The sequence below is a fragment of the Haliaeetus albicilla genome, chromosome 16 (genome assembly GCF_947461875.1).
Source record: "Haliaeetus albicilla chromosome 16, bHalAlb1.1, whole genome shotgun sequence".
Taxonomy (NCBI): Eukaryota; Metazoa; Chordata; class Aves; order Accipitriformes; family Accipitridae; genus Haliaeetus; species Haliaeetus albicilla.
The window spans coordinates 17,079,010-17,106,247 of NC_091498.1; the positions used below are offsets into that span (position 1 = coordinate 17,079,010).

The window sequence follows — 27,238 nt, forward strand, 5'->3', positions numbered from 1 at the left end:
TGGGTGCGGTCTGTGGTAGAGAATCATCTTGTGTGGTTTTGATTGCACTTAAAAATGTGCACAGTAGAAAATGTGCACAGTGGAGCTTACACTGAATTTGCTGAAAACTCTAGCTGACACAAAAATAATTGGACATTTGAACTTTTGACATACCAATATCTTGATTTATGTGCAAAAAAAGGTACATGCTTTCTTCTTTTTTATTAGCTTTTTGCTATTCTTAATTCCTGATAAATGCTGGTCTTAGATGTTTTCTCCATGTTAGAAAGAATGATTTGATAGCCTTGAATTAAAATGCTTCGGTTGTATGGAAATGGCTTTCTGTTCGATGAATGTCCCAAAAAATAACTGTAAAGGGAGGTGTTTACCATATGTGCTTTTGAAGTTAATTTGGAGAAACTGCATGTGTAAAGCCATTGTTATTTTGTAACCCATTTAGAGGTTGAAGGGACTGAAGTAAGGCACGTTCTTTAGCTGTTTGTGGATTTCATTCAGATTCATCCATCAGTTGTCTCTGCATTCACCTGGTTTTAATGCAGAGGCAGTTTTTACTCATAAATGCCTCTGTAGAACATGGAAAGAGAGTATGTGGCTGAAAATACTCAGCAATGAAAATGGTCTCTGTATTTGAGTTATGACCTGGATGAACCATGTGTTACCTTGTGAGAGAGTGAGGCAGCATAAATTTAGATTACTGGGAGAACACATTTTTCAGCTTAATGAGAAACAAGAGCAGCAAAGTAATTATTCCTGAATAAAAGCTGGCTGTGAGGACGAAAAAAATCAGAGGTGACGTTTATTTTGCAAAACTTCCTCAGGCATTTTTATTTTGTGATGTGTTGGATTTTGATTCCTTTTCAGACAAGCCTTTACGGGTTGGGAGGGGGTTGAGTCTAAGTCTGATTTCTGTGTTGGTTAGCCTCTCAATTAATTTTCAACTTTCTCATCTATTTCCAGGTTGCTTTGCCTATGGAACCCCTTGTTATTCAGATACAATGCAACCTTGGGGAGAATTTTTTCTGCAAGGTTTGGGATCAAGACTTTGTCAGTGGAAGTTGCAGAATTTCAATTCAATATGATTCCAGTAGTCTCTGATCATCATGATCTTTTAAGTATATGTGAACACTGCTATAAGACTCTGCATTTTTACTTTTTTTTTTTTTATATTTAGAAGTGGGTCCAAGAGTGGGGAGATTTTTAAGATTCTGACATGATTTTAGTTTTTTGCTGCAGATGTCAAACGAGTTTAGCTTTTGTTTTGTTTTTACTGATTTGAATGCATGAAGACATGTGGTACCTAAATTAGGGCAGCAGAGGAGTTGCCAATCAGTAATGAAGATGCTCTGTAATTTTAACTGTGTGGGTGCTTAATCATTTTCCATAATAATCCTCTGCTTTAAAGTACAAAAGAAAAGGGATTCCTACAGGGGTTCTGTGCTCCTCTGCAGACAAGGAAACATGGCATCTTTTAAATAATGGAGAGATGCTTCTCTCCTCTGGTGCCTTAATTCTGAGTAGATAGATTATACTAACTATTCCTACTTAAATACTGCTTTTCCTCTTTTGACCTCAGAACACTTTAAAAAGGGGATAATGTCACAGAAAGAAGCTGAGGCACAAAAAATTGAAATGCCCCAACCAAGCTAACTCAGCATGTCCAAAGTGGAGCCAAGAATAAAATTCCCATCTCCTGAGTCCCAGGCCAAGGGTCTACCTTCTGCGCTAGTGGTCCTTGATTTTTTTTTTTAGGTAAGCCTCACTGCTACTACTTCCCTCTTGCCTTGCTCTTCTTTCCCCCTCACCACGGATTGCTCTTTCCTCATATGCTCCACTCCCTCCTACTTGCATAACCCATTTTCCAGACCCATCCTGTGTCCTTCTCCTCATTTCCCACCTCTTGTGCTACTGCCGCCTCTTCTCCAGTCACCCACTTGCACTGACACCACCACCGCAAAGCATGGCTCCTGCTGAGCTTATTTGCTTGGGCTCAAGCCATGTGTCTCCTGTTTGTTCTGGTGTGACTCACTGTCAGCAGCCTCTGCACAGGCTGTGTTGTCCCTGCTAAGCCCTTTGGGTCCAGAAGCTTAGAGTGATATCTGAGCTAATACAACTGCAATACTTTGCCTTTTGCTGACTAAGGAATCTCTAATCTGTGCTCCATGGGCAGTAGAGAAATCAATGGAAGCCTTGGAGCATGCGCTCTTAATATTTGGTACCTGGAGATGTTTGGACCCATGTACTTGCATAAAGTTTTTTAAATATTCAAGTGAATGCTGAGGGTTGAAAACCTGGCTTTGTCGGCCTGAACCAGGGAATATATCTTTCCATGGGGGCAGATGAATGTGCTTAGTTTTAAAGCATTTGCTTTGTCAGATAAGGAAAGAGAGTCAAGAGATGCAGTTCTGGACCCATTTTCTAACTTGAAGTTCAATTTGAATTCAAATATTGTTCTTGATTGCAAATAAGCATTTGTATCCCCCAAAGAGAGAAATATTGCACCTGCAGTCCTGGATGAATGCAGAGGCTTTGGGACCTCTGAACAGACAGGTATTTTATGCCCAAACTCAAATAAGTGAGTGACTTAAAAATAACCTCCATAATTTAAGCACATTTTTATGAAGTTAATTTAGTCTGTGTGTGAGCTCGGAGACAAAGTTGCTTCCAGGATATATATGGAAAGCAGAGAGGTAGGCTGCTTGTTTTGAAACTGTGAAAAGGATATGCAAAGTGGCAGGGTAAAAACTGCACTTGTTTTTTCTTCAGGATATCTTTTTTGTAAGCAGCTCTGTGCTCAGTTCCTTTGTGAATGCCCTTGCCTTAGCCCTGCTTGCCCTCTTCTGTATTTCAGTCTGCTCATTTGTCCTAGCAGCCATTTGTTCCAGTGATGTATTTTCTCTTTGGCCCTGAAACTTTAAGGAGAGAGAAGGCAATTTATGTGAAAAATCACTTTATCCAGATTAATGACTGCTGCACTTGACTGTTATCACAGCGGTATTAGCTAGATTTTTTTTGTTGGAGTGAGAGAACAGAAACCACTTCTCAGATCCTTGCTGTCTGAAATTGTAGTTGCAGATACACGTCAGGTTGGTCCAGAAACAACGAGTACCTTCATGCAGTCAGAGGAAAAGCTATATGTGTAGAAGGTGTGGTTGAGGTGTGCTTTTAATATTAGGTAGTAATAAACCACTAATTGCCAGTGGATTCAGATGAAGGACCAGCATCAGGTCGTATAGCTGGGAGTCCATTGCCAAAAGCTGAGTTTGCAGAGAAAGAAACCCGGATGTTCATGTCTAGCAGGAAACAGGCAGAGTGTAACTGAATTACAGAATGTGCTTCTGCTCTTACGATGGTGTGAAGTCAGAAGTAGTTGGTGGCATTATTGCAAGCCTGAGCTCAGAATCTAGCCACATGTATAGTTTTAATGCTTCAATCAAGATACATACTTCCTGTGGTGGGAGTGGGCAAGCTTGAAGGAATTATTTTAATCATAATACCCCAGCAAAAGCTCCTTAAATGTAAGGCAGCTGAGATGATATGATAAATTTCTCTTAGGATTCAGTGTCAGGATTTGGTGTAACACCTCCTGAAATTTTCCAGTTGTCTCCCTCTTTCCCTGTGTTATCAGAGCTGCCACTGTTGTGCAAGGGGAACTCTGGGGTCAGATGGATCTTAAGCTTTAGAGCATCTCCTGAAGGGCAGTGGATGGGAAGTACTGTTCTGTTTCTGAAGGGTTTATAAAAGTCACCTAAAAGACATGGTTATCTCAAATCAGAGTAAGCTGAGAGAGGAGTACCTAAATGAAAATGGGACTGGTAGAAGTAAAAAGTAGCACAGAATGACGACTGCTTGACCTGTTAGCTAAGGCTCATATAAATGCAAAGTGCAGTGGAAGGGGAAGACCTACATGGGATTTACAGGGCTGAATTATTAGTATTCCTTATCGTAATGGAGAATTGAGCAGCCTTCACGCTGGGCCCTTGAGTTAGTGTTAAATAAAAATGGGGCAGATAAATCTATTTCTGGATTCTTAATACATTATAAAAGGAAAATTTGTTCATTAGGTGACTTTTAGATCCTGGATTAACCTGGATCTCACTTCTGGATGTAAGAAATTGCCCATTTATCAGTTGAGAATGACAGCATATAAACAGTGGGAGAAAAATATTTCTTGGGAGAAAGGATAGTCAACAGAAGCAGAAATTAAGTACATCAGGGACTACAAAGGAGTTTTCTAATTTCGTACACATTCAGATTATCAGCCTTTCTTCTATTCCTAAAATGCAGCTTGAGGTCTTCCTTGATTTTCCTTTTGGAGTAGAGTTTTTTGAAGACAAGGTCCAGCTGCAGTTGGTTTTTTTGTTTATAATTTAGCACTTACCAGAGCTATGAGTGTTTCTTCTGTTTTTTGGGGGTTTAGGCTCTACTTCCTCCAGACTAAAGGGATACTATTCTTTTACATTTCCATTCTCATCAGCAGTCGCAGATGCTGTAGCTTGCCTAGAAGGTTGCCAGCTCTTTTGAAGTTCTTCACATGAGGATGAAGGTGTGTCCTTCCTTATAGAAGTACTTTACCAAAAATGCTCAAGCAACTAGAATGCTGTTGACACACAGTCCATAGTTGTCGTTTGTAGCATCTAAAATGAAATTTAATCCCATTGTGTTTCTTGGTTCTTACTGCTGCATGTTTTGTGTGGCAAATACAGTGCGACTTGGACACCTGGATTCTTTCAGTTTCATATCAGGTGGACTCCTGTGACTCAGTGAAGAACAAGTGAAGGCCAGGGCCCAAAGAAGTAAGAAAAACTGAATTCATTTAATGAGCTAAAAAGACAAACTTTTATTATTGTTGGGGAGGGAAAAGGAAGATATCTAGATAATTATAGGTTTTTTTAATCTTCCCTCATAAAATTACTAATGGTGTGAATTCTTCAGACATCGGTTGTATCAAGTGTTTGCAGGCTTCATTTATTATCTACTAACCAAAATTAGTATTGTAGAACCAAAGCAATACCAAGCTTTTCTCCTACATTTCTGTTGAGAACACTGTATTTATTCAAGATTTTAGAAGCAAGTCTCTGGAAACCCCTGATCGCTTCAGAAAAGGATTCCCCTTTACACTATACAGCAGGCACTGAAACCATGATACAAAATTTATTTCATGCTAGAATTGTTTTGCATAACATTGTGCATGCATTTTACTCAGTACTAAATTGCATACAATGCTGTTGTCTTGTTTCTTAAACTTTGAGACCATTTATACTTGAGTATTTTCCTGATTTTGTACTATAAGTCCCAGTTTTAAAATAACATCTCTTTTGTTTAAAATTCATACTGATTACTTAATATGAACAATTTATGAAGGGTCTTTACGTTGGATCTATACATTGATAAAATACAACATAACCAGAGCTGGAAAATGAACCAGCTGTTACTGTCAGGTCCGAAGGAAGGTCCCATGTGTCACAAGCATGCCAACAAAAACAGACAGGAAAAAGTTTTTCTTATTTTTATACACTTCTAGTTGGATTAAAAGTTCTTGATTTCCATGTCGGTGTGATGAACTGTGAAGGCGTGGTCAATATGACCGATGACTGCCTGATTGCACTTTTTAAAACCATTACTCTGTATCTTGTATACAAAAAGAAGCGATCCATAGCAAAGAAATGTACAGTTTTATAATGTTTTACATTTTGGCTACAACAATGTATGTAAAAGTAAAGAGCTTTGAAAGAAAATATATAACTTTGCTTTTTTTTCTCCTTAATCATACATTTGCAGTGTTTCTTGGGTTTTGTTTTTTGTTTTTTGTTTTTTTCTAATTTTTGTCTTCATGCAATTCATGCTATGGAACAAAAAAATAGATTTAAAAAAAAAGGATCTTCTACAGTTTTGTTACATTTTGGCCGTAGAAAAAGCCTGCATCTCTAATACAACTCCAAAACCACGAAGAATCATCCATAAAACCTGCATGGAGCGAGTTAACTTTGTCCAAATGAGAAGGTCTTCTATGCCTGCACAGTTCCACACAGATGTTTATTAGCCATCAATGTTCATCTCCATCTTGCCTTGTCAGGTCACTCTGACTGCCTCTGTTGGCATATATTTAGCAATGACTGGACTTTCTTTGCAAAGATCTGCATGTAAAGAATACAATCAGTACTTGAGCCTCTTCCCTGCGCTTTTCACATCAAGCTCGGCATCTTAGTTTTAAAGGAAGGAGGAAAAGGTGAAATAGCTACATGCAGAGGCAGCCATATTCTTCTTCAACAGGATTTTTTTTCCCATGCAGTCAGCCAGACTGAGACCTCTCTACAGTGTATCTGAGTATTGCTTTCAGCTTAACATAGGCGCCCATGCAAAGTTTCATCCTACTGTGCTTGTTTGCTCAAACTCCTGCAGGGTTCCTATGGCTCAAAAATATCCTGAGAAAAGCAAAATCTTCCATCGTTGGCATGTTTCAGCATCGACTAAATGCCTAACCCATTCCATACAGAGCCAGTAGATCCACCATTAGCCAAAATAAGCATATACTAGCAGGATGCACCAGGAAGAAAACTATCTGGTGCATCTACCCTTCATCCTATGTACTGAACCATGCAGCATGTATGGCCCACCAGTACTACGTAAATGCCTGCCTATTGTCATCTGAGTGCTATTTTAGGAGTGTTGTCACCTAGCATCAGTAGTAACACCATTCCCAGCAGGTGCTACTGTGAGACATTGCATCTTCAGACTTAGTCACCTGGATTATATGCAACATAGCATAGGCTAATTGAAAGTAAAGCTTTTTAGACCATTCTCTGCTACTGATCCATGCTACAAAATAGATGGGATGGGAGACCAAGAACGTCTCACTGGACTAGGAGAGCTGTAGGGCGCAGACACTGAGGATAATCCTATCGCTTTTCCACTTATGCCAGCTATGCTGTTAAGGCTCCGTGACATTTCGTAACCTTCATTTAAAAGAAAAATGCAAAGTACAGCATTGGATCAATGACAGAATGGACTAAGAATGAGGTCAACATTGTAGCCAGTTCAATAGCATCTGCATGCATGGACATGCCGAGAGTAGTATCGCTTGCAACATGACTTGAAAGGCCATTGGAGTAGAGAACAAGTTTAAAAATATATATATATATATTTAAAAAATCATCTTTTCTCAAGGATGGTCAGGCTATGTAATTGATCCTACAGGCAGCAACATGGTTGTATCCTAAAAAAACAAAAAGAGTCAGTGGGAGGGATTTTCTATGTCTCTGTCATACTCGTGCCTCTCCTTTCTACTTCATGCATTTTGACCTCAGGCAAAATTAAGGTTTCTGGTATCTTTGGGGGTGGGAGGGGGAAAAGGCAGCAAAATCCATAGAATTTATTGTGTTGCTATAGAGATACTACTCCTTTGTTCTCAGCATTAAAAAAAAAAAAGAAAAAAGAAAGAAAACAAAATTGCATGCATTTGGTTTCCCTCCCCCCTCCCTCCTTCCCCCCTTCTTTTTCAGACATGCACGTAAACAGCTCAGCAAGTGTACAGAGAGTTGCACAAAGTATGGATGAAAGTCTGTTGGAACAACAATTAAGATGCTCTCAACGTGTTTCAAACAGGCCAACAATATGCTGACGTATATTACTCTTTAGCCAACCAGCCTCTGTTTCATTCAGTAACGAGAGGCGGTTGCAGTGCATCGTGAAAACCATACATTCTTCATCCCAAAGGATGTGCCATTTGGAGTGTTCCCCTGATCCACTGGAACCACCCGAACTCGCCCAGGCTGAATGAACGCGGCCAATGCTTATCCAATACAGAATCAAGTAAAACGCTTTGCTACAAAGGTAAATTTTAGAGGATATACTTTCATATGAAAGTCTTGTGGTCCAACTATATCTTTGTTGATGATAAGCTTTAAACTTATAAATACATACACTATCTATAACTGGCATTTACTATAACTATTGCCCATCATACAATGGCACATGGGAATTCTATAGTCCATACTCAGTGTATGGTTATATCATACGATCTTTGCAGTTTTAAAATATTGACTATATCATATGCTATATACAGTATACCAGTGATAAACACTGATTTGGAGAGAGATTTCTTCTCCAATTTTGCCATTCCTTATCAATGTTGATGCATATATATGTAACTAATTCTGGGTTTTATGGTTTCCTCATGTTAAATTATTTAAACAAAACAGCCTGTTTTAAGAAGGGAAGTTTTTTTTTCATTTGATTTGACTTCTCTTGGTAAATAGATTATTCTGACCATTAGCAAACTAAAATGCAGTTACTTCTGAGAGATCTGTAGCTGTCAGAAGTCTGAGAAACTAACTAGTAATGATTTATTTATGAAAGTGATTTTAGATGGATTATTTTCCAATTGTAAGACACCTGTGCTACCAGATGTTCTTGTATGCTTCTCTTTCTCTGTTGAATTAAACAGCTATGAATATCCAAATAATTTGTTTTAGTGCTCTGTTAAGGTAGCTGAATAATCATTTCATATTTCTTGAGGATGTTTTGCTTATGTGTTTTATCTTTTCTGTCTGCCACGTCCAAGTCTGTGCTCTTCAGAGTCTGGTAAGATCTGTGAGCTTTCTAAGCGGCAAACTTTCATTGCTATGAACTGTTAATTGGCCTCTCCTTGGGGGATGGGCTAATTTAAGGACATTGTAGAGCATCCTCCACTAAAGCTTACTGCACCAGCTGCGGTGGAAGACTCGGCTGGCTAGCATAGCTGCATGGGGTAGTTACAGCTCCTCAGGCTTTTCTTTCTGAAAGAAATAGGTTAGAAACTCCAAATGCAGACATCAGGTGGTGGTTTCCAGCCCAAACGTGCATGTCTACAGCAAGCACACTATTGCGTGCTACAACTACAGCTGACTTTCTCTTTTTTATTTAAAACGGTTGCTAACTACATGGTTACAGGACCCCAGCTACATACCCTTTCTTATTCCTCCATCAGGCGGGCAGGGATATTCCCCGGTTGATAAGAGGAAGCAGGGTCCATATCTCTCCCGAGTGCCAGAGCGGGTAAAGGGCAGGCCCTCATCAGGCGTAATAGCCTGGTCTATGTGGGGACAGTCTTCATTTGCCAGCGCCGCCTTGGCCACCTCACCATTCAGTTTCGAATCTTCAAACATATAAGCAGAAGGCTATTGAAACACTATGCACTGTTTGTTAGAGTTCCAGCTGCAAATTAAGGGTTCACAGCTAAAGAGTTCTATAGCGACACTATAAAAGGTAGCACATCTGTCCTAGACACTGCGTTCATGTGCACTGCACCAAAATAAAATGAAGTCTGTTAAGTGGGAGGAGAAACAAAACGTGATCGCGTTAGGTGTAACAGCAGCCACCTGTACTTCCGCATAGAGGGGCAGTTTCAGAAACGGGCGTGCATTGGTTCCTAGTCCTGCGAGCAGAAGACTGCGGTTAGAAATCAGATTACGTTTTTGCATGACATCGGATGGTGCATGAATGACCTGTTTGTCATGAAGCCGACTGTCGCTCAGAGCTTTGGAGAGGCAGTGGACTGTGAGTTGTGTTTTAGTATTTGAGTATATTCTGTTTGTGCTGATTTATACTTGTGTGCAATATTACTGAGGGGAAAATTCCTGTTCTTCCCCTCCCCAAAATTTACCCAGATTGTTTTATAGCATTTCTGGTATCAGTCGTGCAGAATGGCTGTACACGTTTTAGACACACAGAGTACATTACATATGGAAATATGACAGCAGAATGTGGATTTTTAAAAAAGCAATCCATTTTCTGATGTTTTCCTCTGAAACACATACAGTATTTGCAATGCCGGCACAGGACACTACATATAGAAAACACTACAGCAGGCCATGAATTTGGAAAATAGAGTAAAATTTACTCTCGGCTGTAAATAATGAAAATACGTTGTCGGATTTGCCCATTTTGCTCCACACATTCCCATGAGGATAGACTGAGCATAGTATGTTTTCTCTGTGTGACTTGTTTGACATTTATAAAACAATTTAAAGTGCTATTTAGTGTAGGATTTAATTTAGGGTTTTAAAGTGCGAATTAGTGTATTGAGAATATACTCGAAATATGGCACAGCTCAATATGAGTATTTTGGTTGAAGGGAGGAAAAAACAGTCAAAATGTGCTTTCTGAAGTTTCACAAATGCTGAGATATGTTAACTGAGTGGTATTGGCAGCATCCTACACCTCGGTTGCACAATGCTTATTACCTAGACACTGTAAGGCAATGGGTGGTCCTGCAAGTCTTTAAGGAAAGACAAACTCAATGGATAGACTTAATTTCAGTGCCTTTTCCAGATTCACATACTAGCTTGTTCTGAACACTACATGATACTATCATTTACTTTTCAGTGGTTTTGAAGCCAAGTAATAAAACAAGCCCAAAAGAAAAAATACATTAGGTAGGGTTTGGAGATATGATTCTGATCCTCTGGTTTCAGATGGACAACATAGATGAGTAGTAGGCAAAAGTCTTTTCAAGTTATATTTGTTGCTTTGCACACACACACACACAGATGTATATGACATATACTATGCATCTATCCATGCACCAGTAATTGTATTCTATGCCTTTTATTTAGAAGTCACTGGTTTGTCACAACATAAACTGTCTTTTCTGCAGATCTCGCCTCTGCCTCCTCCTTTCTTCTCCATGCAGAATTAGCCAATTTCCCCAAAAAGGGAGGTAGTAATGTTTCGGTTTGTGAGCAATGAAATAATTAGGTGTCTCAATACATTTTTTTAAATGGCAAAAGCTATAGGTGTTTTTAATACTTGCAGACACTAATTTCAATAGGATTCTAAAGTTTTAAGGTTGCACTGAGTTGCACTTCCTTTCTGTTCATAATACTTACTGCTATTTAATACCACTCTGCACAAAAACTTGGCATGGCTGCAATAGTAACTGTGAAATTGCAGGTACTGAGCTGTTGATTTAAAAATCACTTAGCTGTGTTTGGGGAGAGCTGCTGTTCTCATGGGGATAAGCAAAGAGCTGGGCTTCTTCATAAGCCTCTACTGCTACAAGCTGATGGCTCTAATCCTGAAATGAGGGAGGCAGCTGTGTCAGCAGAGCTTTGCATTGAAATCTCTGAGACTCCCACCGCTACACCAGAGCCTGGGTTTGCAAACTAAACTGTTAGTGATGGAGGGGGCACTGGTCCATTTCTGGAACTCAAAACACCTCTGAGCGGAGTGGTTGTGGGTCAGGTTGTTCACTGGTAACAGTTATTGATCCTTTTGGAAGAAGCTTGCAGGCTCTGTTGTGCTTGAATGACAAGGACATTGACCTTCTTGGAATTAATTTCTTAAATTGCATTATACTTCCCTAGCAACTTGAGCTGAAACTTGCTCTTGCAGCCTCCTCAGGAACCCTTAGTACTGATGAATTTTTCTGTATGCTTGTTGAAAAATCACAGCCTTGTTATTTGGGTACTGGTCTCTTCTATCAAGTAACTAGTGATACGACGAAAGGAAATAGCCTCAAGTTGTGCCAGGAGAGGTTTAGATTGGATATTAGAAAAAATTTCTTTACTGAAAGGGTTGTCAGGCATTGGAACTGCCCAGGGAAGTGGTGGAAACACGATCCATGGAGGTGTTCAAAAAACACGTAGACATGGCGCTTCAGGACATGGTTTAGTGGGCATGGTGGTGTTGGATTGACGGTTGGACTTGATGATCTTAAAGGTCTTTTCCAACCTGAACGATTCTATGATTTTATTTCTATTCAATAGGAAGAGAACAGAGTAGCTGAAGATGTGGACGAATCACTGAACTGTCCTACTAATGTCCCTTAAATATTCCATGCATGGGCCATGCCTTAGGGATCACATTCTGGATAGCAATGCCAGTCCACAGTGACAATTTTGCTAAATATTTAGGAAGCAGAAAAATTACTAGCACGGAAGACTGCATCTATTGCTGGTGTATATAAGTAAGTGTTAAGTAGAGTAGTTGTGTTCCAAACCACTGTCTGCAGCACCTAATTCTCTGAAGGTAGGACTCAGCAATCACGTGATATTTAATATGTGATTAGTCTGTTATGGGAACCAAGAAAACATCACTGATGTCATCAGCCCACAGTTAGAAGCTCCCCATTGTTTTCATTAGCAGATCTACATGCCGAACAATTTCAGGAATGAGGTCTAAAGATGGAATGTAATTATGTTATTTTTAGTTGATTTCTCAAGTTTCAATTTGCATGATGGCTTTTTCCAAGAGTGACCTTGGGTTTGAGAGAACTCCAGATAAAGCAAAACTATTGAAACCATTACTGTCTGGTGACTACCAGTCTGGTTATACCAGTGACGATTACTTCTAGGTGCTTAAAACTTCTAAGGCTTGATTCTGACCTACCAAATTCACATGAGTCTTTCCATCCCTGCTAGCAGAATATGAATTAGGCTTGTACAGAATTTTTTGTTCTTTAGGTTCTGTTTCATGAAGAAAAGTCAATGTTACCATCTCTGTTTTACAGATGGGTAGAACTACCATGCAGTGAAGTGACTTGCCCACTACTATGTAAGAGGTTATTTACAACAAAATCTTCTAACTCTCAGCTTGGCACCTTATCTCCATAATTCTCCTATCTGTGAATACCTAGTTAACTGCACCAGCTTTAAACATTCTCCTGCAGAGATTTGGCTGGGAGGCTAAAGAAAGTATTCAGCAGATCTCCCGGGTGAGTAGTTTGTTTCACAAATACCTCATTTGTGTGGTTTCCACTTTCTTTTTTTCCTGTCTCATGTATCTCCATTTGCAAAAAAGTGCTATTAAAATGCCTCAAGTGTTTCCAAGCAAACACTGAATTTCAAACTGGGGGAGAGGGATTCTGAAAAAAAAAAACTTAGGAGAACTGCTGGATTTTGCATTAGTATATTCTGCTTATTGTGGAGAAGCACAGTAGAGACTGCCCATGCACTTCTGCATGGCTCATCTCTTTTGTCATAGCAAATGGTTGCACAGTGTCATAGTGACTTCACCAGTGCTGCTGGTTTCGATTATAAGCTGGAGTCTGACACTGAATCTCCACCTGTTTGAACTGCACCTGACTTTCAGAGTATCAGTGGACATAATTGTTTGATATATTCATTGATCTCAATCTATGCTTGGAAATGTGGCACTTGTACAGAAGTTCTTTCTATACTGGGAAAGTCTCCCCACTCGTCTTCCCTTAAGCGAACACTGCCATTCTCCAACAGCTGCCAAGAATCAAGTTCCTGGTCTACTCTTCATACCTTAGATGTCTTAAGAAATTGTGTGGGCTAGGGATGGTCCCAACTCAAACTGCTTCCTCTTGGGGTTGTAGCTGCTCCCCCGCCCTTTGTCTCCCATGTGTCTACAGAGCTGTGAAGTGGTCACTTACCCCAAAGACTGGATGAGTTGAAAGGCACTCTCAGGGTGGACCGTTTTCAGTCCTTACAGGATTGTAAATCCAATGCCTTTTCCAGTCCTTATAGAAACTTCTGTAGGTTGTAACCACTTTGACTGAAACAGGGCTGAGAGAAACTCCATAATTCATAGCATGGTATCCATGCATATTTACCCAGGAGTCATTATCTCACTACATGAACCATGCCAGATTCTTTGACATTGTGCTAAAGATGATGGGGTCTTCCAAGCCCTAGATCAGAAATACAGCAATTAAGAGACATAGTGCTGTTTCCTTTGGTCATATTAGGTCACTGGCAATCTCTTACAGAAGAATACAGACTGTCTTCCTCTAGTCTATCCTTGTTTAAGGATTAAAAGAGACAAGGACCCAGCTTGAGTACCTACAAATTCCCTGAACAGCCATTTGCCATGCCAAAAAGGCTTGGGGAACTCCAAGGTTCTGCGACCCTGTTACAAGGAAAGGGGTTGACAGGCAGGAAGGAGGTATGAGCAGCTGAGTGCAAAACAGGGCCAGAACTGAGAAAGACATTTGCTTGAAAGATTAAGATCTTTCTGCTGGGGACACCTTGTCTGACTAAAGTTACATTCCACACTAGCACCCCATGTACACCTAAAAATAAATCTACAGCTTGTCTAGATCTCAACTGTGCTGTTACAGCCCTGATCCCAAACTTGGGATTGCCATTATTACAGTCTGTGGATAGTCCCACTCCTGACCAATTAAGAGTACCCTTTGGTTCTCATGCAGAGCTTGAGGGTCATTTTCATATGCACATTTTGAACCCCTGTTGCTAACCCTAGTATGCACAGTAGCTGCCTGAAGTCTTTTATGAAGAAGGATCTCCATGAGGTCCCTCACAGCAGAGACCTTTAATCCAACTGGATCTCTGCAGAAAGTAATGGTACATTGTCCATTGAGTGACTTAATTACTCTTCTGTTTTTCAGTCCTCTTGCACTTTTCTGGTGATATAAAAGGGCTGTTAATGTGGCAAACATTAGTTGTGACATACTACACTGGCAACAGGAAACTCTCTTGGTATGATGTTTTTCCCTGGCTCTTGGGCTAGTGATAGAATGGTACAGAAACTGAGGTGCATGGCCAAGGTGAGGGTGGAGAGCTGCTGTGCTCTAGCTTTTCTTAGCTACAAGCCTATTAGCTGGAAGTGGGAAGTAGAGCAGCTGTGAGGCTCCTGTAGTTGCTGCTGGAGGACAGAATTTTGCAGCTGTCTTTATTCTAGAGAAAACGCAAAGATCTTACATTCCTTTCTGCATCCTGTTTTTGCAGAATCAGTTTTGCCTGATACTTCTTGTGCTAAGCAAATGATTATGATGAAGTTAAGAGTATGAATCCAAGTATTCAAAGACATCTACTCTGATTTGTGGACGGGTTAAGAGCTGGTCAGCATCTGAAAATACCCATTGACTTTATATCCTTAAACTTCTCTCTGAGATGCTGCATGGAAAGGAAATATTTACAGTTCAATTCCCTACTCTCTTGAGTCCCTTCAATTCAAATTTCACTCCCGTTAGCAAGTTGGTTTTGTTTTAGTTGCCTGGATAGTGTTTACTGCCTGATAATGTTCATTGGCCACTCATCAGTTGCATCAATATAAATCACTTTATTTTTTTATACTAGACTCCATCTAAACTCTGCTGTGCTTCTTCACTGATTAAGCAAGGGTCAGAGTGTAATAGCAAATCAGGAATCAGGAACTGCACACTGAGAAAAATATGCTTTTCTTGAGTTAGTACATGGCTATAGTGATTTCTGAGTTAACATAGAATTTACTGACAATTAAGAATAAGATTAGTAGCAATAAACTTCATGCTGTCACTCTAGAAAATGATCAGAAATGTCTATGCTCTATTTTTTTATAATTCTTTCAAAGTAGTGTTTGGGGGTAATTGGGGGAGATTGTAAACAAAATACTTTGCTCAGGACCTGATTCAGCAAAATAACAATTATGCTTCTGTGCCAGTCTTTGGCTACAGAAATCAATTTTTATGGGCTCCAGAGCCTCATGCAGGATTAAGAAACATGGATCCCATGGGTAGGGTCTCTTTTTTGTTGTTGTTAAATCAGGTCCTTCGAGTGAAAGGGATATAACTAAATTAAATTAGAAAAAGGATTATGGAGAAGGTATATTAAACCACAGACAAAGGATGATGAAATGATGAAATTACGGCTTGGAGAGTATGGAAGGAAGTATAGCATAGAGAAGAACAGCATAGAAAATACAGGTTTGAACCTTTGAAAATGAGTAATGGTGTGTCAGCATGGGCATGACTGGTTTTCAAAATGGCAGTGAAAAAAATCCTAAACTGGTAGGTTTGTGAATTTTTTCTGCTGGAGAATAATGAAAATTATTTTTTCCCATGCAGTCTATCTGAAAAAAAGAAGGTAATTTAACTAAGTAGCTCTATTGTCATACCAAGTACTTACTCTTTGCATTAATACCTTGCATCAGGTTTTGTGTCACAATCTCAGTGAAGTTACCTATAGTCTGTGACATTCCTTGTTCTTTTGCATTAAAGAACTGTATTGTAATCTCCTCGGCTGCCAAACATGGAGCTCAGGTTGATGGGAATTGGAGAAAAACTTCACAGAATAAAATGTGACAGTCTGTAACATACACAAGTTGCAAGCAACGTACAGTAATAACAAGTAAATGTTAACAAACAGAGCGAAAGAGAGAAAGAGAAAAAAGAGAGAAAATGTGAAGAACATGTAAAAGAATTAAGATTCCTATATAACAACTTGATTTTAGTTACCCCAATATTCTAAGGCCATTAAAATAAAAATCTTTATTAGTTCTAGGTATCTTTAATAAAGTTTCCTGCTTTTTATATTACTGCATATTTTGAAAGTTGCTATGAATCTCTTCTGAGTAGATGTCACACTGATGGACTTTACACTGGCACGAGAGCAGAATTTAGTATGCTACATGAATACGCAGAATCCTTCCGATCAAACCTACCTCTTCAACATTTACTCACCACCTTGTTGACCTGGGTCCCTCCAGGAAGCCGTGTCCCCCAGTAAAGGCACTCCAGTGACGGTGGTGACCGCCTCTCCCAGTACTAACTGGCCAACATAGTAACATCACTCCCAGAGAATATCACCTCTGAGAGGTACTACTTCTTGAAGTGACGTGACAGTATGTTGGCTGCCTACCTATTGGTACTGCTAGAGGAAGTACAGGAGCTCTAGTTAAGTAGATCCAGTGCATCTTGCTATTATAAGTATTATTGGATATGTGCTTAATACAGTGCTGAGAACTGTTGCTCCTGGAAGTGCTGCATTGCAAAGAGCTCTGAAAGATCCTTCCTAGTTTTATCCTGACACTTCTGGGGTTTCTCTTATACCCATCCTGAACTTCTGAGAGTCTCACTAACACCATATTCTGTAGAGCACAGTGGGGCATTGACAGGTCAGGTAGAAGTTGCAGGAAAATGCAGTCAGGTGAGTCATGCTACGATCTTATATTACTGCTCTGACTGAGGAATACAGTATGATGATCTGTACAGTATGGAAGGTGTCTGAGACATGGAGCATGGATGAATACAGAGAACAATGACAGCAGGAATGGTAGATTGCTTGTTATTTCGGCTTTGTGCTTTTAAACAGTCAAGCAAGTAGTCAAAAGGCTTGGAGAAAATTTCCAGCAAGTACAGAGTAAGAGGGATATAAGCAAGTGGACTGGGCGCAGAGCTGGGACCTCACACCCTAGACCCTTTTGTCCCTGGCCTTGTCACCCCATCTATCTAGTTCTACTGCAGCAGAGATGTACTTCTTGCATAGAGGTGCCTTTTGTTTTATCTGTCCTGCAAACACGATTCATACTCAGTCCAGCAGAAGGGAGAGATGCCAAGAGCACCTCTTTTGTATCCCAGGAATGCATTCTGCAGTGGATGGCATGGGAGCTGCAGTGGCAGGCACATGCTTGAGAAAGGCGATTTACCATATTTATATCTGCCTTGTGCTGGAGGATTGGCACAGGTAGGCCTTATTTGGCTGGAGTGCTTATATCTGTGTTTTCCCATCACTAAAAGTGCCTCGTGCCCATTAAGTTATTAAGGCATGAAAAGTCCTAAGACTCATTATTTAGTTCTGCGATTGTTTTTCAGCTTAGTGCAATCCTGCCCCTATACCCACTCATCCCTGGCTGTGGCCAGACCACAGGGGGCTGTGTGGGGAGATTTTTTTTTTTTTTTTTTTTTTTTTTTTTAATGTCTCAGTGCCAGAGAAAAGCGGGAAACCCAAAGCGCTGTGCTTGAATTCATAGCTCCTCCTTTTTGTTTTCAAATGACTTGGTATAGAGGATGTTATTTTTTATTCAAATTCTAAAGTAAACAAGCACCATAGTACAAGTGACACCCACTTGTTGTATCTCTACAGGAAATGACAGATGAATAATTGTACAACAAACTATTACATTATATTAGTTATAAATTCTGCTTTGTGTGTGATCCAGAGCTATGAGATGGCAGAAATGCCACATGGGGCAGGGGACAAGGAATAGATCCAAATTGCTTCCACCTAACTGTAGGCACTTAACTGAGGATCTTAAGTTAGAGCTGCAGTCACCTCGAGATCACTTCTGGAGAAAGCCACCTCCAGAGGGTAATTCAGATCATAAATGAGTGAATTACTCTCGGAGACTGCCTGACTCTTCTTCCAATATGAGGGGGGCCTCAGGAAAATGCATCTCAAGTTAGATGAGAAGAACTGAGTGTTATTCCTTTTATTTTGAGCTGTTACAATTTCTACATTAGACCCACAGGACTCCATCGTCAGTGACATTACGATGCAATCCTTACCTCATTTGCTATTTTGGAGTGATGAATTTTGGATTTTTAAAGGCTAGGAAGGCTAAGTATAGGGATGAAAGAAAAACCATCTCCCTGTTACCTTTTCCACTGCCTTTTTAGTATTTTTTATGTCCAACACGTTTAAACATCAAAGTCTTTTGAACTGAAACAGACCTAAACGCTTTGCAGTTATATTGCTGTCTACTGTCCGTCTTAGAGAGAGGGTCAAAGGTTTTATGACACTAAAATTATATGAGATTTTCTTTAATGTTCAAAGGCATTTGATCAGAGAATTTGCTTCCCCGCAGATTGAAGGACCACCACAGTGACTACATACCTATGGCTTTAATAGTGCTTTGCTATCCATAAAAGCCACTGAAGTTCACAAACTACAGCGAAATGTTAGGCAGCATAATGGGCCTGTAGCAAGAACTGTCAGGAGTCCCCAGCTCGCACTGAGCATTGGCACTAGAATTACAGTGCTCAGCACACTTCTGACATTAGAACTGGTGTATTGCACAAGGAATACAGGTTATTTAGGTTATGGTGACAGAAGGGATGAAAAATGAAGCCCTGAGAAAAGAGCAGCTCCTTCAGAAAGCATGAGTGATAAAGCCGAAATGGGTAATTCCACATTATTTCTTTAAAAGGAGATCAGCGCTCTCTCAGGAAATTGCATTGAAATAATAGGTTCCTAGTGTCACAGCTTGCTCCAGTTCCTCTAACCATGGAGTACACTGGAGTCACTATAACTATGTAGTACCCCTCTGTCAGTGATAGACTTGGATTGCTTTAACTATTCAGACATAGGAATAGTCAAGGAGTGGGTTATGGAAAATTGTTTTTTTTTGTTTTGGGCATGTAAGTAAAACAACCACAGAAGTTTTTCTGAAGCTGAAGACTGTATTAGTAATGACAGACATTTTCCCTCTTCTCTTAGGTACCTGAATTCTAGTAATATTTCTTCCATTTTTACATTCCTTTACAGCTACGCAATGAGTAGAGAATTTTGCCATCAATACACTGTGAAAAGGCTGCACAATACATTTGTATGAAGATACGATATCCTTGGAGTATAGCTTAAGTGAAGCTGCATGCAGAGGGGATCCAAGAGGTGAGAAGTTCTTATTTTGGCCATATTAAAGTCAATATAAACACTGTGAGTGCTGGTGTTGTAAATATATATATATATATACACAAAAACAATAAAAGGTTGGGGTGGATCTCTGAACAACCCCAAAATAACCCATCACCTGTGCTTATGTATTATAGATGCATTCTTAAGACCATTGCTCTGTGGCACCACACAGTACTGTAGACATCAAACGAAGTTATGAATTCCATTCATATTCTAAATTTCTTTTACAGGGTTGGAAAATGACATTCACCACTTCATCCTATGGCAACTTTAAGATGGAACGATGCAGTCAGCCTATCCTTCAGGTAAGCATGCAGCTCACAAAATAGAGGGACTGAAGAGCTGAGTAACACTTCAAAAGCAAACTGAGAGCTTTCAAGATTTGTTTTGCATGTTTTGATTTTCTTACAAACTTGTACCTTAAAGTATTTCACTATGTATACTGAGACAAATTACTCATACCTGTAGGACAGTGTGTGGTTTGGGACAGAAATCAGCTAAGTTTAAGTGGTTGAAACTGGCTTGTTCTGTTTTGCTTCTGTTTGAAGCAAATTTTGCTTTGCTTTTTTTCTATTTTGCTTCTGTTATGATACTGACTGGAATACTCAGAAACCTTTAGATAAAAGACACTGCAGCACAGCAGACTATGGTTGACTGATGCTTATTTAGTTATATTCAACTAGTGGCTTTGCCACAGACTTTTCAAGTGATCTTGCTCAATTAAATTAAGCCATGTGTCAAATGAAAATACTGGAGATTACTTCCATTTTCTCTTTGCTGTCGACTTAGCCTGTCGGGTATTTGATTGTAATATAGTGGTTGTCACATATACAACAATGGCAAAATGAAGCCCTGATCTTGAATGGGGCCTGTAAAGAACATTGCAACATAACAAAGTTGATAGTTTGACATGGTGATGCTAGAATTTGGTGTGTATATTTTAAGTGAGGGGACACCTGGTCCTCTATAGTCTGAGATATCCCCAGCCAAAGAGTTTTAGTCACATTGGTCAGGTGAGATCTGCTCCTTTGTATCAGGCCCAGTTCCTCCAGGCATTATATAAGCAGTATCTTGAGAATTTGCAGGCATTGAAAACTACCTTGAAGAAGATTTTTTTGTAGAGAGGAAATCTCTACTTTCTTAATGCTGCTGGTGAAAGCCTGCTTGCAGCAGTAGCTCTGCCATCCTCTACTCTGAAGTACCTTTCCTCCCCTTCTGCTGCTTTCCCAGCCACCCATTTATGGGATCGGACAGGATGGAGAACAGGAAGGATTGCTGCAGAAAGGGGAGGCATGGTAGAATCAAACTCTGACATTCTTTATATCAAATTAAAATCAAGTGCTGTTATTTAAAGATACCCTCCTGCCAGGTGTAGATTAGCCCAGGACTGAGCTGCTGAGAGTGTTGGGGACAATTTAAAAATTTAATTCAAACCTTCCAGAATTTAAATTCAAACCATCTTTGCTTTGCCTGCAAATGACGATAACATCATTGGCAGCAGCTGTGCAGCCTCTGGGCAAAGTTCTGCTGTTTGCATGTCCGTGCCAGTAAAGTGCTCCTTAGCCTGAGAGGAGGCACTGGGCTGTGGCTGTGCAGAGCTCTCTGTAGAGCCCCCTTGGGCCCGTGTGTATGGACCAAGAACAGCTGTGAACTGCTGACTTGGTGCATGAGAGGACTATAGAGAGATAGTCGTATGTGGAATTATTTCATACTCATCACTGTTCTGTGAAGTGTTTAATCATTCCACCACACATAATATATGGAATTAATAACTTCATGTGATGTCCTTCACACCTGAGGAGTTAAACAGGCTTTTTTGGAATAATGTGTTAGATATACATCATATGACCTTTTATCACCTAGACACTGTCACACTGAAGCTTTACAGTGAAAAATTACAAAAAATATCTTGGACAACTCAGGCATTTTTTTAGAAAAGTTAGGCACCCATTTTGTGTTCCTTGTACAATGTTAACAGGTTGTTTACAGTTAGGTGCTGTTAACCAATCCAAATATTTTACAGTGTGGGCAACATTCATTGCTTGCAAGTCTCTGTTTTCATATAATGTGCAGGTTATAGTTTCAGGAACAAGTCAGTGCCTATGAATGCTTCATATCTCATAAGTGAACCTCAACATCCAAGGCAATGCAGATCTTGTTTTAACAGTTCGGTTCTGATCTTACTATTTTTTACTTTTCTCTTGCACACATATAGATCTTGCCCTATTAGGAAGCTAAGAGAGGCAGGCAGTATTTTTTGCTGCTACTGGTGCATAATAATTATCAGAAACAGAACTCCAGCAACAGTGTTACTGAGTCCATTTTGTTAGCTGAAGTATAAGTGTGCTTTGTTACTTCTTAAAATATATATGCTTGTATTCATATATAAAAATAGTCTCTCGATTATTGCAGAAGTAGGTAAGTTGCTGTTACTATCAATACATCATTGATATTGTGGTAACAGCTGATTTTAGAGCACTGATGGTGGCAAAACAGTTCCACATTGAACCAAAATTACACGTATTCTCAGGATACCAGTGTGGAATTGCACTGAACTCGTAGAGTTCTTAGTCCTCTAGTTCCCAGAGAGGACCAGGGTAGGTAATGGAAAGAACTTTCTAAAGCAAGGGATTTCTGAGAAGAAAGTCACTCTGTAGCTGACTGCTAAACTACTCAAGAGTCTGGCATCTCCTGTGCATTGAAATTGGGTAGTTGGCATCTTGCTGACAGTAGCAGACATGCAATATAGTTTGTGCCCTCTTTCCCTCTTGATACATGATGCCACAAAGACATCTACTTATGAGGAAGTTTGCTGCTTGGACATGAGTTGTGATAAGCATTTGCAACCTGAGGGGAATGGATGATAAAACCATACGCTTATGCGCCATAGATACAATAGGAAAGAGACAGTCTATCAGTCATGTGAATTGTGATTGGCCTGTTGCAATGGAATAGCCTTTAACAACAAAAAAAAGAAAGCTATTTACCTTCTGAATGGATTTTACATAGTTGCACAAGAGGGAAAAGAAATAAGAAAAGAAGAGAGAAGAGAAGAGAAAAGAAGAGAAAGATTCCCACCAGCTCTTCCCCTCCAAAATTAGCATTGGCATTGGTGAAGTCACACACAAAGGAAAGTCTAACTTTCTTTGTGCCTCTTACAATGACATCAACATGCATGGCTATGAGATGACAAGAGAATACCTCACTCACAATGAGTAACAAATTAGAATTTTCTTCAAAGTAAAAAAAATGATAACACAAGACCATCATAGGTATATGCTAGCTCTTTCAAAACATCTCTTTTTGACTAGATGTCTGTTAAAATCACTTGACTGGCAATCTGTTCTATCTAATACAATACAGGGGGATATTCTGAATAGGCTGAAGAATGTCTACTATGCAACTTGGCTGGAACATCTGCCAAAAATGAAGTTGGCTTTGTTTTCAACATGGTTATCTACTTTGAAATTACTCCATAGAATAAATAGTGATATTCCATGGGTAGAGGTAGATTATGGGGTTTAAATAATCAAATTGGAGCCCCGTAACTTTATGTGCTATAGGAGGATTCTCATAAAACTGAGATATTCCCATAATTAACCACTAGCCATGGGATATTATAATATATTCCATGGTGACTAGTATTTTTTCCATTTCCCTCCCCCCTCCCAGCAGAATTACTATGATTAATTTTGCTCTGGTTTCACATATTGCTAACATGAATCAGCATAATTAAAAATAAGAATACCGTATTATGAGGCGATCACTGTTTAGGCCAAACCAGCCAGTAATGACCAGTCAGACCTTTTCTAGTTGGCCTCTGCTGCTAGAAGGTTGAAAGAGCTGTAACTCACCAACCCATACTTGCAAAAGGAGTGTGTTTTAGAAAATGTGGTTCAAAACTCTTCATAGTTCTAAATGCTAAATTCTAGTGTAATATTATAGAATAGATTGATTTGCATACCATGGAATAAACATCCTTACATCTAGTCTTGTCTCAGAGTGAGTCATTTTGCATTAGTGTCAAGAATTTGAGCTGTTGTTCTACTTTGCAGTTAATAATCAGAAAGAGACGGGATTGTCTCATGAATATGCATGATGGTATAGTTGTCCCTTCAACTTACTAGGCACCTAGTTTCTGTAATGAGATGTACAATATCTGCCATTTAAAACAGCTGAAAAGTCCCAAATGGGAACAAATGAGAAAGCATCTGGCTGTTTCGAATTCCAGCCCTGTTTTGTCAGAAAACTGTAATTGCTGAGTATTTGGCTCCTACTCTGCTCTATGAAGCATTCAGCTCTCAGGAGCCTCTGAGATGCATTACACAGTCCAGCAACATAGCTGTAGAACTCTCAAAATTCTTTCACTAGATGTAACAGCTCTTCAAAATATCTTGAGACTTGTATGCCCTTAACCAGGACCAAAGTTTGGGCTCCTAGAGCGTGCTCTCATCCTTAGTTTTGCTGATCAGCCTCCACTGTACCATTTGTCCCTGCAACCTAGACTTCACACATATTATTCACTGTGTGATGGTGGGACTAGAATGGATAAATGTGCTACCCATTGCTCTAAGAAAGCAGTCTGGCTGAATCTTAAATCACTACGCGGGATGGAGGTTAACGGTCAGATGGACATTCCTCTAAGAGGTTTCCTACCTGCTCTGTTAATTTCTAAAATTTCTTCTTGGGCCAGTGGGCAAGTGTCGCTCTGAGTACTGTGGTGTGGAGAGTTTACGACAGATTTACAATAATTGGGGGATCCCAGCTGGGGTGGCCTCGGGATATGCTTCTTTTTTTTCTTTGGTAGCTTCTGCTTAGCCATAGCTAAGGAGTAATACATTCCGAAATTGTTCACAATGACAGGGACAGGCATGGCAATGGTCAGCACACCAGCGAGAGCACAGAGGGCCCCCACCAGCATGCCTGACCAAGTCTGAGGATACATGTCTCCGTAGCCCAGGGTCGTCATGGTGACAACAGCCCACCAAAAGCCGATGGGGATATTTTTAAAGTGTGTGTGTTCACTGGCACTAGGGTCATTTGGTTTAGCACCTATTCTCTCGGCATAATAGATCATCGTGGCAAAGATTAAGACGCCCAATGCCAAAAATATGATGAGCAGCAAGAATTCATTTGTGCTGGCGCGGAGGGTGTGTCCCAAGACCCGCAACCCAACGAAGTGGCGGGTCAGCTTGAAAATTCGCAGGATTCGCACGAAACGGACTACACGGAGGAAGCCCAGGACATCCTTAGCAGCTTTGGAAGACAGGCCACTGAGTCCAACCTCTAGATAGAAAGGCAGTATGGCCACAAAGTCAATGATGTTCAAAGAGTTTTTGATAAATTCCACCTTGTTTGGGCAGAAAGTGACTCTCATCAAGAACTCAAATGTAAACCAGACCACACAGACACCTTCGATGTAGGTGAGAAAGGCTTCAGTCTCTGCTTCCCTGTAGTGCCGCACCTGGGTGTCATTCCCGATGAATTCAGTTTCTGTCTTGTTCACAATGGGGTTAAATCTCTCATGGGTCTCGAGGCAGAAGGTGGTGATGGAGACCAGAATGAAGAAGAGGGAGGCAAATGCCACATACTGTGGAAAGAAAGATATGAGAGAAATGTTAAACAGTAGGTTAAGTACAGGGGCTTTGATTCTGAAACACCAGGGAGAGACAAGAGCTGTATTAAAACTAAAGGTAATGCCAAGCCTTCTTCCTGTGGGCTTAAGATGCCAAGTCTCACCTGCAAAGGGAGCTTAACATTCAAATTTGGAGGGAGAGCAGTATGTAAGTACATGCTAACATCCATTCCTATACAGATAGCACTTTAGCGAGAGTATAAATTTAAGCAGGCACTTACATCTCAGAGCTTTCTGTGAGATTTAAGGTTAAGGACATATTGAAATTCTACCTTCCTGAACTTGGTCTTCTGTTACTTCCTGGTCTTAAAGATAGAGCACACCTTCTAGGACAATTGTCATGCAAGAGTCTTTTCAAAGCATTGTGTCAGTGCTATGGTGGCTGCCTCCTGCTCCCAGCTTAGTGACGGTCGTGGTATTTCAGATCTCAATAAGGTGCTAGTAAATATTAGCAGCAGTCTCAGGTGGGCTCTACAGCAAGAAGCAGAGTCCTGCTTGGCATCATCAGACTTTCTTACCAAATCCCAGGGACAGGTTGAGGAACAGTCACATATCAATCTGAGCTCTCCTAGAGTAAACATCTCTGTTCTCCATTCCCTTCTCCAGATCTTTTGGGGGTGGAGGACAGAAAGGGGAAGAAAGACGTTTCAGGTAAGCCTGTCAGCTGATCCAAAAGGGGACAGATCTATTGGATTTTACCAGACAAGGTTTTCTTGAAGAGATTCTCATTACAATATAAGACTTGTACCAGAACTAGATGAATCTTTTTCAAGGCTGTTGGATTACAATTGGATTAAACAAGTTACAGTGAAGATGGTGCCAGTCCCCAAAGTCACTGAGTGTTTATCTTAGGAGTATTTGCCTCTTCTGCTTCAGTTCCTGCTTTTCATAGAATCATAGGATAGTTTGGGTTGGAAGGGGCCTTTAAAGGTCATCTAGTCCAACCCCCCCCCCAATGAACAGGGACATTTTCAACTCAATCAGGTTGCTCAGAGCCCTGTCCAACCTGACCTTGAGTGTTTCCAGGGATGGGCCATCTACCACCTCTCTGGGCAACCTGTTCCACTGTTTTACCACCTTCATTGTAAAAAAATTTCTTCCTTATCTCTAGTCTGAATCTATGCTCTTTTAGTTTAAAACCATTACCCCGTCCTATCGCTACAGGCCCTACTAAAAAGTCTGTTCACATCTTTCTTATAAGTCCCCTTTAAGTATTGAAAGGCCACAGTAAGGTCTACCTGGAGCCTTCTCTTCTCCAGGCTGAACAACTCCAACTCTCAGCTTTTCTCAGGCTTTCCTCAGCCTAAAGCACATTTCTCGGTTGTATTCCAGCATAATTGAGGGGTACAGTCAGGCCAAAATTCACAACTCTTGTAACCACAATTCCTTTGCTCAGTCCTCCTTTAATCAATTAAGTAGTTTGCATATACCTAAGAAGCCTCTTTTTGTATTGGAGAGGTACAGTAATGGTAATACCTCTTTCCATTTCACTCCCTACATCTGTTATCTTCCTGTTTGTCTTGTGTGTCACCTTGACAAGAAATGTCACATAAGATTATTTCACTCTCTTCATGAGCATGAGCAACTGTGGTAATGAGAATATTATTCAAATATTCTTATAGTGTCCTGTTATTCGTAATGTCCCTTCTTCAGCAGTGTAGCCAAAATAGGGGTTAAAAAGAACTAGTTTCTTCTAATTTGTTTGTTGCCAGTAAATGCAGTGCAATAATCTAAAAGAAATTGCTGCTAAAGGAATAGACCAGTTAAAAATAACCTATGCTTCAAGCTACCAAAGCTCTCCTGCAATCAAGAAGTTCCTCCAGTCCGCTTTCCCAGGTAGACCTGGTGCAGAATTATGCTTGACCTTCCATATTGGCAAACAAAGTCAAAAGCAAGGATTTGCCACAGTTTGAGGTGAACCATTTAATAGAATACAGAGACACTGACAGAGAATAAAATCACAGAATCATTTAGGTTGGAAGGACCCTCTGGAGGTCATTTGTTACAACTTCAAAGTTGGACCAGGTTGCTCAGGGTCTTTTCCGGTCCAGGTTTGAATATCTCCAAGGTTGGAGATCCCACAGCCTCTCTGGGCAGCCTGTGCCAGTGTTTGGCCAGTAAGAGCAAATAAGCTTGGAATGATACAGAAGCAAACAGGCTTTTCTGCTTTTCAAATCTGTCATTGTTGCCAAAGTGATCAGAACCTAGCCATTGTCACAGATTTAAAAAAACCCAGTACCTTCCCCTA

General features: G+C 40.2%; 1 protein-coding gene across 5 annotated transcripts in view; it reads right to left on the reverse strand.

Moving 5' to 3' along the window:
- KCNC1 (potassium voltage-gated channel subfamily C member 1) overlaps positions 1-27,238 on the reverse strand; it is a 129,954-nt gene that overhangs the window by 13,137 nt on the left and 89,579 nt on the right. The window contains exons 2-4 of one of the 5 annotated variants that reach the window (XM_069803713.1): positions 24,012-24,945; positions 8,945-9,133; positions 4,813-6,953 (exon numbers count right to left, since the gene is read on the reverse strand). In XM_069803713.1, the coding sequence (XP_069659814.1) occupies positions 6,817-6,953; positions 8,945-9,133; positions 24,012-24,945 (1,260 nt within the window). In that variant the 3' untranslated portion in view covers positions 4,813-6,816. Of the gene's footprint in view, positions 1-4,812; positions 6,954-8,944; positions 9,134-24,011; positions 24,946-27,238 lie in introns of those variants that run through there. The other 4 variants (XM_009924152.2, XM_069803716.1, XM_069803715.1 and 1 more) reach the window with 4 other exon arrangements.